The sequence below is a fragment of the Xiphophorus hellerii genome, chromosome 3 (assembly GCF_003331165.1).
Source record: "Xiphophorus hellerii strain 12219 chromosome 3, Xiphophorus_hellerii-4.1, whole genome shotgun sequence".
In the NCBI taxonomy this organism is placed as follows: Eukaryota; Metazoa; Chordata; class Actinopteri; order Cyprinodontiformes; family Poeciliidae; genus Xiphophorus; species Xiphophorus hellerii.
This window is the reverse complement of record NC_045674.1, coordinates 17,145,847-17,161,511: the sequence shown is the minus strand read 5'-3', so window position 1 is coordinate 17,161,511 and position 15,665 is coordinate 17,145,847. Positions and strand designations below refer to the sequence as shown.

The 15,665-nt window shown below is 37.3% G+C and overlaps 1 protein-coding gene across 2 annotated transcripts; it reads right to left on the bottom strand.

The window, feature by feature from the left end:
- Positions 1-309: 309 nt before the first annotated feature.
- On the bottom strand, positions 310-13,853 carry LOC116717229 (solute carrier family 45 member 4-like). 2 transcript variants are annotated; one of them, XM_032558450.1, is made up of 13 exons: positions 13,711-13,853; positions 9,253-9,989; positions 7,272-7,460; positions 6,991-7,176; positions 5,209-5,873; positions 4,851-5,000; positions 4,471-4,719; positions 3,886-4,005; positions 3,648-3,747; positions 3,416-3,496; positions 2,855-2,985; positions 2,148-2,216; positions 310-2,042 (listed from the first exon to the last, which is right to left on the bottom strand). In XM_032558450.1, the coding sequence occupies exons 2-13, from the start codon at positions 9,491-9,493 to the stop codon at positions 1,869-1,871; spliced, it is 2,355 nt and encodes a 784-aa protein (XP_032414341.1). In that variant the 5' UTR covers positions 9,494-9,989; positions 13,711-13,853; the 3' UTR covers positions 310-1,868. The 2 variants fall into 2 exon arrangements, with proteins under 2 accessions (XP_032414341.1, XP_032414342.1); XM_032558451.1 differs by lacking the exon at positions 13,711-13,853 and having other exon boundaries at positions 9,253-12,823.
- Positions 13,854-15,665: the final 1,812 nt, after the last annotated feature.

Sequence of the window (15,665 nt, the reverse complement as noted above, 5' to 3'; positions counted from 1 at the left end):
CTCATTTTGTAGATAAAAAAATATATATATCAAAAAATAACTATTGCAATATACAAAGCAAGTAGTTTCGCACTAATATGGGAGTTCTAAGATAATATGAAAAAAATCTTTGGAAAAATCGATAATTGAACTACCCTAAAAGCATTAAAAACATTGTTCCGTTTTCTCAGATTAAAGAAAATTTAAGTCCAAGTTTCTATACGTTATCGATAAGCTACTAAGGATTTTTTATTTTTGACCAAGGTGTGATGTAACCAAAGTAGAACAAAAGTGTTTTTGAATTGTTCATTACTATTAATCAACAGAAGATAACAGAAAAACAGAAAAACCTTTAATGTCATAAGACAGGAAATCAGGTCTGATGTTTCTCCTGAGCTGAGCAATCATAATACTTTTAGTTTTGCAGATGAGCCATGCAAAGTGATCCTCACTTTCATTCAGCACAGATGCTTGGGAATAATGCACCATGTGATGTTACAGTATAAATGACACAAACACTACTTCAGACTATAAAAATCTACTTTCTGAATTCACACATTTAATGATGTTCTGCAACTATTAAATGCACTTTGGAAACTTAAAATAGTTTAATAAGAGCCAAATACCAAACATGCTTTCTGTATAATCGTGCATTTCTTTTTTTAACTTTCTTGCTCATTATTTTGGAGCTATGTATTCCCTGGTGTAGCTCTCTAACAGAGGACCAATTTACAGTGATCAGCTGATCTCATAAGCATGCACAACAGGGTAAAGGTCAGTTTGCTTTCAAGGAAATGCACAAAGATACAACTACAATAAATCCTACTCAGCTCCAATTCTCCACTTCCTTTCTGCTCATCTTCAAGAATATGGTTTACAGATTTGAAATCGACATTCAAAAATTTGCTTTTCTACACAAACTGTTCAAAATAGCCCAGCAATCGCAATTTTATTTTACAAAACACCCTGAGAGATAAACTTTTAATCATCACAAATTTGATTTAAAAAATGGAAATAACTCTCTGGAGGCTCAAATATGTTGCTTAAATGAACCATTATGGACACATTTATTAACTATAGTGTAAGTAAAGAAAAATCCTATGTTTGATTGTATAACACCTATGCAACTAGAATAAACTCAAAAGGTTTGTACCTTTTGACATTTTTTGGCTTTTGTAAAATGGCAGTGAAATGTCCATGAAGTCCACCAAAAAGTGGAATAAATATATACATCTGTATTTAATCTGAAAATATGCAGGGTTGCACCTAGTATCCCTTCTACAGCATTATGATTGTCCATTTGGCAGTTTTGAAGCAGCAGCAGAGTAAAATGTGACATATTGGTGATATTTGGCACCATCCGAGTGGCAGCACTGTTAAAAAAATCAAAGTGCTTTGTGCTTCCAGTAGTCTGTACTAAATAAATTTCAACAGTTGGACCAGCAGCTTGGTCTTTGTTGTTCTGACTTACTGGCTAAACATTATTTTTCTTAGGGTTGAGGTAACAACTCCACAAACAGAGCAGCACAAGCAGGTATTGTTTTTATATTATTTCCCCCACTTCACATTTAGATTACATTAGTAATCCAAATCTACCAATCCTACATTTTTACTAGATGGAATATCATCTTTCAGTTATGTTTTCCTTCTCTGTGTTTCTTTGCTGCTCCACATGGTACAGCCCATCACATATGCACACCAGCAAGGTTTGGTATAATTTACACATGATGCAGTTTTTGGTTGTTGAGTCAATCCATCATGGCAGTACTTTTCTACCCTTAGGCAACAGCGTCTTCTCTGGTTTGATCTGTGAAGTTGAGCAGAGCTAGTCTCTAGTCACTGGTCCTTTTACTATTCTGACCCTCCTCTCCAGGTAGAGCATCAGAGTCCTAATAATCTACAGAACTACTGGGCTCTGTGTCAGGATAAATTACTAGGAAACAAGCGGTGAGGAATCCAAGGAAGGAGCCGCCGGAGGCAACAACTGGAATGACACGTACACTATCGACAGCCTCAACTACAGATCCAAGAGCTGATGCAACCAAAATTTGACTGATGTAAACCTGAAAATAAAATAAAAACACAACATCACAGGTCAAGAACTATAAGTGCAAAATCTTTATTTTAAATTCTGATCATTTTTAAGTGAAAGTAAAAACTGTACTTGCCTGGCAGGTTAGTATAGCACAGTCTATACCAAAGCCTCTTCGAGTGTTGGCTGGACTATGGTTAATGTACTGAGGAAGAAAAAAGAAGGTCAATATTTATCTAAAGTCCTTACATTGGCTCCTTGCATGTCAGAAAATATACTTTAAAGTACGTTTATAAATCACTGAATGGCTTAGTACCAAGATACATTAAAGATCTGTTGTCATTGTATCAATATACATGACCACTTGGGTCTTATGATTAAAGTCTACTCTGCAACCCCAGAATCAAAACCAAACATGAAAGCAGCCTTCAGCATTTATGCTCCACTATACTGAAATAACCTTGCAGAAAACTGCAGAAATGCTGAAACACTGAGTTCCTATCAATCAAGTGATAAAACCCAACTGTTTTGCAACTCATGCAGACATGCAGTCTGTTTTAACGTCTCACAGCAACATAATGCCTTGCCTGTTGTTTTATTTTCTTTTTAATTGTGTAATTTGAATTGCTACGTTGCTGATATGTGCCATAGAAAAAAATTGCCTTTCCAATCTTTACAGAAAAATCTTGTTTTATTTTAAAACAAAAGTGAATCATAGAACTGCTTAGAGCTAAAGAAATTTAGACATTTATGTATAAAAAAACAATTTAGTTTTTAGGTTGAATAATTGTTTTTAAAATGTAGAATCAAAACAATGTGTGGTGAACTTGTTTCTGATCTTACTTCTTTGATTTCATGGTACTGTCCAAGTAAAGCGTAGGGACAGTATGAGATACTCATGGAGATGATTCCCATGGTACTGATCATCACCATGGCAATGTAAACATTAGGGAATATTGCCATAATTGCAGTTCCTAAAGAAAGAAAAACACAATGTAACAAAGATGTCAGTTCCTAATAATAATGTAATGCAACCAAATTTAGGAAGACTTTACTAATGGGTTTAATACAAAATAAGTGAGAATGTCAACATGATTATTTTATGTGTCCCATTCCCTTTGAGAAGATATTAGATCATTCAATCATCAAAAACCAAGTCAAACCAAACCCAATCAATGTCTAGTTCCCACTCAACAGTGGAATCTGATAAAGGTTATGCTAAGTAACTGTTACTAATAAGTGCAACAATTTATCTGTAATTGTTGCTGCAATTTTGACATAATGTTGTACTTAAAAAAGTGGATGCTCTCTAGTCCCACTCAGAACTTTAGCAAAAATTGAAGGATTTTGAATGAACACAAATACAAGTTTGACGCATCATATGAAACTATGCTGCAGACTTACCTATTGAGAATCCCAAAGTTCCCACAACATAGATGATCCTAATACTCAGATCAAATTTATCCAAAGACTTCTGAAGAATAGCTGGAACAGGGGAGAAGTTTTTGGTTATTCAACACATTAAAGGGACAACAAAGGAAGCTTAACTGTATTATCTGCAACTTCCTTTTGTGTAATTTGGTAACTTGCTCAGTGCTAAGTACTCTTAAGATGAAAAACAGGGTTGGTGTTTTACCAGAGCAGACAGCAGCAGTTGCGGCATACACCACCAACCCCCAGCACCCCATCTGTACTCCTCTGTGATAGTCTTGTAGTTCTGTGGAATTGCCTGGTGCCTGACGAAAGCAGAACACAGGTTTTAATGCAAGACAAAGAGACTAGATAGCTTGAATGGAACATAAATGAATAATAATAATATATGATGCACAATTTCAATATTCTATCTAAGATAACAAAAAGACGTATGCATTTACCTTAGGATTTCCATGAAAAATGACCTGACCCATGAAGTCAGTGTAAAACACGGCTTCAGCTATAATGGAGAACCAGGTAAGGAGGTGACATACACACAGTCTCCAGAGCTGCTTTGGCATCTGCAGAACAGGGAAATAAAAAGAGTGACAATTAGCCTAAAGCTTAAATCAGAGTTTTTACATTTTGTGAGCTCAAATTTTCATGACAATTTTTAAAGATTTAAAAACAAAACTTTAGTGTAAATCAATGAAAAGCATTACTGATGATCGGGCTTTAAATTCGGGACCTGTATAAATCAGAGATAACGGAACGGAAAGCCAAATAGATGGTGGAAAGCTAGTGATTAAATACATCAAAGAATGTACAAATGCAAGAATAGATGAATGAATGAACGAACGATCTGTGCACTCTTATTTCCTTTCCAGACTTTGAGCATACTAATCTCAATTCCATACCTTTCCAGACCCATTTTAAACACTGACTTCTCCACAAGACAGGTTCCTTTAATGTACAACCACAAGTTTCTCTCAAATTTTGTATAGGTAACCCTGTACTAAAGTACAACAGTACAAAGTTTAGTTCACCTTGAACATGGATAGCCAAAGAAGCTTCACAGTTGTACCCCTCTCCATTTCCCCAACACTGCTGGAGCCTTCAGATGAAAGGCTACTTGCAGACAGCTGCCTCTTTCTTCTGTGCACAGGTCCCCGGATGCCTCGCAGATCAGTCAGACTACGGGAGGTGGTGATTGGCCGAGGGCCCGTGAGTCTTGTGCGTCTCAGTCTATAGCGTTGTAATGCCACTCGACCATAGTATGAAAATGTAAAGGAGGGCTGAAGATTAAGAAAGAACCAGTGTCAATCATGGGAATCAAAGGGAAATTAGATAGTGTAATAACTGTCATTATGTAAGAATAAACTAAATTCATTAAATAAAACAGAGAAAATAAATAAAATAAGTCTACCTGTCTGTAGAAGGTTGCTGGATGTTGCCGTGATGAGACTGAAGTGTTGCCAGTGCGGGTCCCTGGTTTGGTGGAGGTGTGGCCTTTACCTGTATTCAAGGCTTGAGAGGAAGGCAAACCAGCACTGGTGCCGTTAGCAGTTAGCTCATGCTAAAAGAAGAGAGAGATGCAGAGGTACCAATTAAAAATCCAAACAAATGTCACAGTTTTCTACACTTTGCAAAGTTAGTTTTCTGTCTAGGCAGAGTTGTACATACTAAAGTTAAGTTCATAAAGACAATTTACAAGATTAGCTATGTTCTCAAACTGATTTTAAGTCAAAAGAAATAACATTTGTATTCACAGTGGATGATCTTACCCATCGTACGTGTGAATTCTCTGAGGCAGAACTGGCCTGAGGGACAGAAAGCTGGCCATTTGTTGGATCCTTTATTTGAGGCACATCTGTATTTGTAGGCTCTACAAACACTCCCCCATTAGTGTGAGAGGCGGGGTCATTAGTAGGAGATGACAACTTCATACCGGTGTCTGATGGCTTAAAGGCATTGTCCAGATCTTCTGGTAAAGGCACTTCAGGCAAGAAAATCTGCCTGTCTAGGTGAAGGTCAGAGTCTAACTCGATTGTAGCATCTGGCATGGCAAGAACTGAATCACTTTTACTCCGAACTCTGTCCACAGCTAGGAAATCCATTTCTGCTTCCTCGAGATGCATTTCTTTCTCCTCTTGGTAAGAGGCTGGTGCAAAAGCATCTTCCTCTGCAATTGCAATGAGACAAGGTCGTGTGCAGCCAGGCAGTTTTACAGACAGCTGACTGGTGGACTCATCATCTTCTCCATCTTTCAGTTGGTTGGCTGAAGAAAAAGTCCTCTCAGGGATACTGAGCATATGCAATGTTACAGAAATAATAAAGATAACCCCAGCAAACAGGAACAAGACCTGTTCCTGTGACTTAAATGCTCTACCCAGAGCAGTGCCGGTCCAGTCAAGGCCTCCCAACATGTAGCCAACTGCTCCGCCAAGTCCTGGAAAACCAGAAAAAGCACAGTAAAGATTCCTGAAATAAAAACGTGACTTAAATTCATACTCAGATTTGTTCATGCTGACATATTACATTATAAAGAAATTAAATATTCTACATAATCCTAATATTCAAAACCCTTGGCCTTGCAAAATTATTCAAACTAAGGCTGCAACTAATGACTATTTTAGTAATTGGTTATTCTATCGATTATTCTGACAATATATATCCTTATCAGTTAAGCTCTTTTATATTAGAAACACATACAAAAAAAAATGCAAATAAACAATTTATTTTCAAATAAGAAAATAAACATTTTATTGCCTAAAACTCATCAATTCCTTTAGTTAGCATTTGGTCATTTGTATCAAAAGACATCTGCAGCTAAACAAATACTTCTAACATCAACAAGTGAAAAGCTCTGGTCTCTCGACTTATCAATACAAAGTTGGGCTAATCTATGACTAGTTTTTGTATTAACCCATTAATAATTGATAGCAACAGGTGCTTAGTTGATTGTTAAAAAATATTTTTATTTATTTATTTTGCGGAATTTAAACCTTGAGGAGTTTTGGGTAGAACACATTTTCAGACAAAGGTTTTATATCTTAATTACTGAGTGTGGTGTTCTTTCAGCAAATTTACCTTTTTGTGTCTGTATACTCCAATTAATAATTGCTAAATTAGTTGACAATTATTTCAGTAATTGGTTAATCATGGGGGCTGCACTCTGGCGCAGTTGGTTGCCTTGCAGCAAGAAGGTCCTGGGTTCGATTCCCAGCCCGGAGTCTTTCTGCACGGAGTTTGCATGTTCTCCCTGTGCATGTGTGGGTTCTCTCCGGGTACTCCGGCTTCCTCCCACAGTCCAAAAACATGACTGTCAGGTTAACTAGTCTTTCTAAATTCTCCCTAGGTGTGAGTGTGTGTGTGCATGGTTGAATGTCCTGTCTGTCTCTGTGTTGCCCTGCGACAGACTGGCGACCTGTCCAGGGTGACCCCGCCTATCGCTTGGAACGTTAGCTGGAGATGGGCACCAGCACCCCTCCTGACCCCACTAGGGACAAGGGTGTAAGAAATAATACCAAATAAAGTGAAATGTAAACGTGTGAGGAATGCTTTACCAGCAGACAGGCCATGTATATTCAGAGCCATGTCTTGCTCATCAGTATCAGCAACGTCAAGAAGGTAAGCCCTGATTGGTCCCTCAGAGGCATCAGCGCAAAAGTCCAGCACCACAACACCAACAACAGTAAGAACAATACCAATTGGCTGCTGCTTGGTGTTTGGGCTGTCACCAATAGAAAGGCCTGAAACAAAGAAAACAAAATATATACAAAGTGGATTAACCTGTAAGAACTGTAATCCTTGCAGAGGGGTGACTTCGTCTGAGACTCTGTCTTACCAATCAATGATCCATTTAAAAATAGTGCCACACCAATTAGCACTCCTGTGCAAAGAGCCAGAATGAATGGTCTCCTCCGGCCCCATCGCAGAGTGCAGCGGTCACTGGCTGAGCCAATCAGCGGGGTTAACAGAAGACCCAGGATGGGACTGAGAAACCAGGTTAAACTGTAATATTGCTCAGGAAGACCTAGAAAACACGAAGTGAAGTCACTCAAATAAAACAGTTCAGATTATGCCCAAAATAATACTTTACAGTAGAATCATAAAGCTTAAATTTTATCTGTTGGAAAGATCTAATGTGAAACGTTAAGACATATGTTCATCTTCTTTAGACACTTCAAAGTGTTAAAGCATTACATTTAGATTCTGTATTCTGCTTCAGTCTGTAATATCACAATATTATTGGAATGAAGTGTTTAATTTTTACAACTATGCCCATTTCCTGAAATGACTGCCTTTGGAAGGAAGTTATGAAAAATATATTTAGTACAGATTGTCTATTATTTTAATTTGGAAAACCACCAATATAATAATATATAAAAAATATTTACAACACTGAAAGAAAACTAGGGGTGCATTGATTTCCTTAATTTTGGGAGATCGGTGATCGGCCGATTAACATATGAAGCCAATCTTATCTAGCTTGGCAAATGTGTAAGAATCAAACTCTGTCCTCTTTTGCTCTCCGGTGGGAAACGTTTGAGTGACAGACTGACCTACCAAGTTATATCCACATGTTTACAATTAACAATAGTGACCCCACCGTTGCCAACTCAACAACTTTCTTACTATATTGAGCAACAATTCAGACAAAAAAAATTAGTATCGGCCAAAATTGGAATCGGCAGGTTAAGCTTTCTAAAAGATCGGTAATCGGCGATCGGCCAGAAAACTGTAATCTGTGCAACCCTAAAGAAAACTGAAGACCTTTCTTTGTACAATGTGTATACTATACTTATTCACAAAAGAATTACAAATTTTTGGGCAGTTTTAGACGTACCATTGTAAATCAAAAAAGTCTATTTGTAAATATACACAGTATTGATAGTATTTTAAGCAGATCTCTGTCAGAGTGACCTAAAAGTCTATCAATCAACCAATCTGAACAATAAACTATGCAAATGTAAAAGGTTAACTGACAATACCAAGAGAGGAAAAACGTACCCCACCCCCCAAAATAAAAAAAATGTCATTTATTTAAATAAATTGCCTTAAAAAAACACAAAAACAGTAAATAAAGTTTAATACACCACAAGAGTAGAACATGGTGAACCTGAAATGTGCTGTGTTACACATTCTTGGCATACCTGGGCAGGGGAAACTGCCTTTGTTTCATTTCTGCTATGGTGGCAAAGTTGACATCCAACACCATGCTAAAGCCCCTCAGTGGGTACTACTGTTACATAACACAGAGGTGCAGCTTGGGAGACACGACGGAAACATCCAGTCTAATCCAATGACAACAAACTGCAAAATATTTTTCCAGTATCTCCTGAGAACTGTTAATCATGAAGACTTGTGTAAAACTCAAAGCATTCAAACCCAACCACTCCAATGAAGAAAATGAACAAACACCACCAATATGGCTAACTGTGGGCCAGATTGGTTTAATGTCCTGACAATGTTAGAGGAATTTGGTCACAATTAGGTCGCTGAAATACCTAAAAAAAAAAAAAGAGAGAGATAGCTGCAACTTTTGTCAAAATAAGTTTAAAATAATCGCACCAACATTATACTGAAGCAGCTGTACTAAGCTACTTAAGCAGAGCGAGTCTAGTAACTTTACCCACTGCAAGATTGGACTTGTAGAAAAGTACCATGTGTGCTTTGCATCTTTCAAACCAGTTCAGTGGACAAACTACATGAGTACAGGTTCTATGGGTAAATTAAACATTTTTCTTCTCAACTTCATAATACATACTCACTTAAGTAATACGGCAAGACAGGAGTGTGACTTTAAGAAAGACAATATTGCTTACCTATCTGTAGAAGAACTGGTGTCACCAGAGCGGTTTCCATGGCGTAGCAAAACTCTCGTCCAAACATCACAGCAGCATGCATGACCCAGCGATATCGAGGAATCTGAACTGCTTTTCCCTCCTCCTCTTCATCCTCACTTTTATTATCTTTCATGACTCTGTTGGGCTTTCTGTCATCAGGAAGGTCCAGGGCCTTATGTTCCTCATCTTCTCCTCCCATTTCAATTTGGTCGGACTTCATTTGAACTGTTTGTGGTTAGTTTCACAACTTCCTTCAAATCCCAAGAACTCCACTCTTTTAGAGGAATCCAAAAGAATTTTTAAATGATAATACTAAAAATACACATGTCCATAGCACTACTCGTGCTCAGTTATTGAGTAGGAATAGTTTATTTTTCTAAAAATTACACGTGTAGCATTAAGAAATATTGAGTTAAAAGAAATTAATCATCATTGTAATGGAATAAATATGCCATGAATAGTGATTAGACATGTAGCCATTACACTGATATAAAATCAGCAAAGATGGTTCTTAAGTCCAACTGCGAAGTGATGAAGACCCTAAAGGTCATTTGCAAAAAAAAAAAAGTAGTAATAATAATAAATAAATAAAACACTTGAAAAGAAGTTGTATTCTTATTATTTCCAGTTGTTTTGCTTGTAGAAAACCAGGTAAAGAATTGAAGGGTTTCCAACTTCGTGCAGATAGATCTAGCTGGACAGGAAATGGCAGATGTCTGGAAAAAACAAAAATCAGTTGAACCAGTGACAAGGGTCAACATATAACAGAAGATAATCGGTAAACACATTGTTTTTACACTACAATAGGTGAGTGCTGACCTTTTAAACACAAGTCCTTGCAAAAGCTTTTGTATTTCTGAACATATTCACATTTTTTCCTGTAGCAATTATATCTTTCATTATATTTTAGTGGATTTTTTGGTGATGCACCAATACAATGTAGTACATCACTGAAGCAAAAGAAAAATATTTTTACAATGAAACATTTGAGAAATGTGGAATGCATGTTTTTTCTAATTCGATGCCCTAAATGAAATCCTGCAAGATCAATTCCAGAAGTCACACAGTTAGTAAACATAGTCCAGATTTTATTCTCACAAATACAGCTGTTTCCTATATGCAAAACTGTCTTTGCAAATAAGAGTTGCAAACAACACTGAGGACAACATCCCTACAGTTTCTTCAGCAGGAACACAGGAGGTAGTTGGAGTTAATGGGAAGATGGATGAAATTAGATACAGGGCAATACTGAGAGAAATCTTCTTAAAGGCTGCATAGAACTTGAAACCGTGGGGGAGGTTCACCTTTCATCAGAAAAATGATGCTAACCTTACAATAAAAGGTACAATTATTTAGATATATCTTTGTTTGAATGACCCAGCGAGTCAAAATCAAAATCCAATTAAAAATCTGTGGCAAGACTTCATTCTAATACAACTGCTCTTAAGTTGTCTTGTACAGAAGAACGAGCAAAAAACTCTATTTCTAGACTACCAAAGCTAATGGAGAAGAAAATACATTTAAGTGCGCAGTTGCAACATGTGGTAATGTTCGAAGGGTGTGATTACTTTTGGAAGCGACTGTCCCTGAAAGCATCAGTGTGTTCTAAGTATTTTTGTACTTTTGGCTTCCATAATCGGAAACAAGAACTCCTCTGAGGTTTAGAAAAATGTAGCCCTGCTCTAAAATAGATGACATAAAATATGATGCAAATCAATTTTGGGAAAGAACTGGATATAGCCAAAAGTTCAAGCTTTTTTCCCATGCATAAACTTGAGATTGTCTTTCTACAGACTGTAAACTCAAACAAAAGGCATCAAACCATAAACCTGATATATGAAGCACAAGATTAACCCTCTGATGCATAAGTGGGTCCTTTTGGACCCGGTGAGGTCATCTTTTTACAATATCTTTGAAATGAAAAGTTTTCATCACTCTTTTCAAGTGATGAAAAGTTTTCATCACTTCATAACATGTATTGCTCAAAAAACATGTTATTGATATCATGCAATTAAAATTTTTAATTCATCTTTTACACATTTTAAGAAATATCATGTTTTATATTACTACCCCTTTCTACTATAAGTGGGTCCAAAATGACCCGCATTCATTTCCTAAGGAATTTAATGGGAATCTTTGTTTCTTACCAACTGTGACTGTCAGGAACACATTTTTTGTGAACCATACACACTGAGTCCTAAGTGTCAGCCCTGAATAATAATATTTTACAAAGCAAGAACTTTTACATATAATTATTATCTTTATTTTTTACCTCACAAATGTATGTGTGTCGATCATCAGTATTGTGACAGTGTTATTGTCACAAATCAACCTATCAGCCTTCTTCAAAGTTAGCTAACACCAGTTATCTAACCAAGCTAGCTAACATTACTGACTATACTTTATTGTCCATATGTATTATTTGTGTGTGCATGTCTGTGTGTCGCTGTGTGTGTCTGACACCCTGGATGAGAAAACCAAAAGAGAGAGAATGTGTTGAATGGCATGCAAAACCTGCTGATCAATGTGTTCAAGGTTCTTTCTTTTATCATCTCAATAAATGAAATAAAAATTCATAGCTATATAAATAAATGAGCTGAAAAAGTATAGAGTGCCTTCTGCGGGTCAGGGAGGATATCCTGCCCAAAGTGGCGCAGGAGATCGACAGGTGGATAGGAGCAGCGTCTGCAGTGAAGCGGGCGCTGTACTAGTCTGTCATGGTGAAGAGAGAGAATAGTCAAAAAGCAAAGCTCTTGATATACCGGTCGATCTAAGTTCCTACCCTCATCTATGGTCATGAGTTTGGATCATGTCCGAAAGAACGAGGTCACGGATACAAGCGGCTGAAATTAGTTTTCCCCGTACTGTGTCTGGGCTCTCTCTGAGAGAGAGGGTGAGAAGCTCAGATATCCAGGAGGGACTCCGAGTAGAACCTCTGCTCCTTCATGTCGAGAGGAGCCAGTTGAGGTGGCTCGGGCATCGGGTTAGGATGCCTCCTGGACGCCTCTCTGGTGAGGTGTTCTAGGCACATCCCACCAGGAGGAGGCCCAGGGGAAGACCCAGGACACGCTGGAGGGACTATGTTTCTCAGCTGGTCTGGGAACGCCTTGGGATTCCCCCGGAGGAGCTGGAACAAGTGGCTAGGGAGAGGGAAGTCTGGGCCTCCCTTCTGAAGCTGCTACCTCTGTGACCCAACCCGGGATAAAAGGAGGAAGAAGATGAATGAATCGATGGATGGATTGGTGAATGGATGGCTGAATGGATGGATAAATAAATGCACATACATACATACACACACTCACATGCCTGATACACATAGAACAATAGAATACAGACAGTAATGTTAGCTATCTTGGTTAGCTAGCTAGTTTCAAGAAACATGCTCTTTATATTCACCCCCATCCCTCTCCCCCCACCCACACACACACACAACCCCTCACACATAATAGGCGTTGACATTGTTCCAACATTGCTCTTGTAAAATTTATGTTGTTGTCACTTTGTTTTAAAAATGTTATACAAATTGTCACACATTTTCTACAAATTGTTCTAAAAATGCTTAGAACATTTTTAGTTGTGAAAAATGAAAATATTTCAAACATGAAATAATTCTTGTGTGAAATAAAACACAGCAGAGAGTATTATACAACACATTATTTTGAATCAAAATGACAAAAATAGCATAAAACACACTGATTCTAACACGGGTCCAAAAAGACCCACTCATGGAAGACTGTATAGTCAATATGTCATGCATCAGAGGGTTAAGAAACAAAAACAAAAACCGTATTAGAACACTGTCCGTTGCGCAAGTGTTCACTGTTTAAATTGATTTATCTCAATGCTATAACGTGCCTGGAAGGGCAGTGCAGGTTTAGCTTTGAGGATAGTGAGCTTAAAGCATTTCTATTCTTTTGTGGCGGATACAATGTATATATTTCACACCGGGATGTTTCTGCTGACTTCCACACTTTAATCGTTCCCTTTCACTGTGTGTCAATGTTTAAACTTTTCCACTACAGATGTGCGACATTCCAGTAGTTCTTTTGCTGCGCGTAGAAACGAAACTCGTGTCCGTAAATATAACATACACATATCTTATAGAGAGCTCCTTCAGGTAAAAAAAAACAAACAAAAAAAAAAAAAAACTGTCTAAAAGTTTCCTTTCAAAGGGAATGTACTAGTTAGGGGCGCTTCATACCTCTCACCCCAAGTACACACAATGAGTTTGTAGAGGTTTTCTTTTTACTCTTTGCTGTGTTTACATGGAAACAGGTAGAAACACCTCTCCGTAGGGACGCTGACGTTAACCCTACCTTGGCTTGCTAACGTTACCTTGGCGAGCTAAGCTGGCTAAAATATATCTCGACTGCAAGCGTTTAACGACTTAACACCACAAGACTCTTTCCTGTGAAACCACAAAAAGATAGGACATACCTGGGAATTTCTTCTTCTTTTTTTTACAGCATAGAACTATTGCAGCATTTAGAATTTCTTTCCGCAAATGTGCCCATAAAAACGTCAAAATGGGGCTAGCGTCACGGCTAAGCTTCTCCAGCGAGTTCAGTGACTGTCTGATACACGCGCTCCACTCATCTATTTTATTGGTTTCCACAGTAACAAAGAGGGGGTGTGGACAACGGTGTTGACCGTGACGTCAAGATAATATAAATAAGCAAACTATTAAATTACTTACGATATGTTTTAATCTTTGAATTGCTCTTTTGTAACAAAATATGTTTGAGTTTGACCATGTAAAAGTATACCGATATGGAGAAGAGTCTATTTTGAGTAATACTTTTATTTTTGTGGATTTTTTTTTTCAGAAATTTAGTTTAACAAGTTCCTTTGTAGCAAAAATGTGATCCTGTCAACATGATACTTTATTTCGCCAATATTTTTGTATCTATTCTGTTACCTTTGCCGCAGAATAAGCAGGCTGAGGAAAGACACTCACACATCCCTCTTCCCCAGCAATAATTTCCAGGTTTAAATATATTGAAATGATAGCAAAAAACAGTTGCAGTAGATTTTTGGGGTGCACATCCATGACACAAATGTCCATCCTTTTTAAGGTGCTGTACTCTCTAAGTAGGTGTTCAAGCTACTTAGAGATCCAGCTACTTATAAGATCTTCTTATAACCAGGTTCCACTCTTGTTATAATGAGTGTATGCTCAACAACAACAACAACAAAATTATGCACATCATTACACCACACACCACTGAAATGTTGATAAAAGTCAGGTTAGCTCCATGCATTCATGATGTGTATTTCAAATTCTGACCCCACCATCTGAATGTTGCAGCTGAAATCAAGACTCATTCAACCAGGCAATACTTTTGTAATCTAGTTTTATCTGATTTTGCTGAGCCTGTGTGAATTTCAACCTCAGTTTCCTGTTCTTAATCTACAAGAGTGAAAACCTGGTGTGGTCTTCTGCCGGTGTAGCCCTTCTGCTTCGGTTTGATGTGTTGAGATGGTATTTCATAAAAAGATGTAGATTGAAATGTATGGTTCTCATCTGACTTCTGACATCATCAAGGTATTTTCATCCACACATCTGAAGCACACTGTATAGCACACTGTACATTTTCTCTTTTTTGGATCTTTCTCCAGCACATCAGCAGTTTTTTAAGTACTCAGAACAAGTCATCTGGCACCTGACTGGGGCTAGCGTCATGGCTAAGCTTCTCCAGCAAATTCAGTGACTGTCTGATACACGCGCTCCACTCATCTATTTTATTGGTTTCCACAGTAACTACCATGTCACATTCAAAGTCACTTAGTTGCCTCTTGCCCATAATCTGATGTTCTATTTGAACAACAGTCTTCACGTCTAGATAGTTAAATACATTGAGTTTCTGCCATGTGCTTGACTGAGTTGCTATTTGTGTTAATATGAAATTGAACTGGTGAAACTTATAAAGTGGCAAAAAATGTGAATTAAACAGCACACATTATTCTATAATACGTTTAAATAATCTGCTAAATTTAATTGTTTTGTGAAACCATACAAAATGTCCTTCATATTTTTGTATGGACCAATATTTCTTTACTGTAGGAAGTCAATCTAAGGACTCTAAAAATTAATGATCAGTACATAAAAGAGTGCAACTTATCTTAATGTCATTCGTCACCATTTTCACAAGAGCAGTTTTTCATGTCATCTTTACAATTTTTAAAATCAGTTGCATAACAGATGTCAATTTAATCTGTTATGCAGATTAAATTGCATAACAGATTAAACTGTTACAGATGTACTAAATTTATTGCTAAACTGTAAATCTTATTCAAGATTGAGGGACATTTTCATTGTACAATTACTGTCTAAATAGCTATGTAAGGGCAAGAGTAGGGATTTTTTTAAAAACTTATTTTGGAAGCAATGG

Coding starts and splice junctions, on each gene's coding strand:
- LOC116717229 (XM_032558450.1), bottom strand. CDS start 9,493: ATGAAGTCCGACCAAATTGAAATGGGAGGAGAAGATGAGGAACATAAG. Junction 7,461..9,252: donor ACCAGTTCTTCTACAGATAG/GTAAGCAATATT, acceptor CGTGTTTTCTAG/GTCTTCCTGAGCAATATTAC. Junction 2,986..3,415: donor AACTTTGGGATTCTCAATAG/GTAAGTCTGCAG, acceptor TTCTTTCTTTAG/GAACTGCAATTATGGCAATA.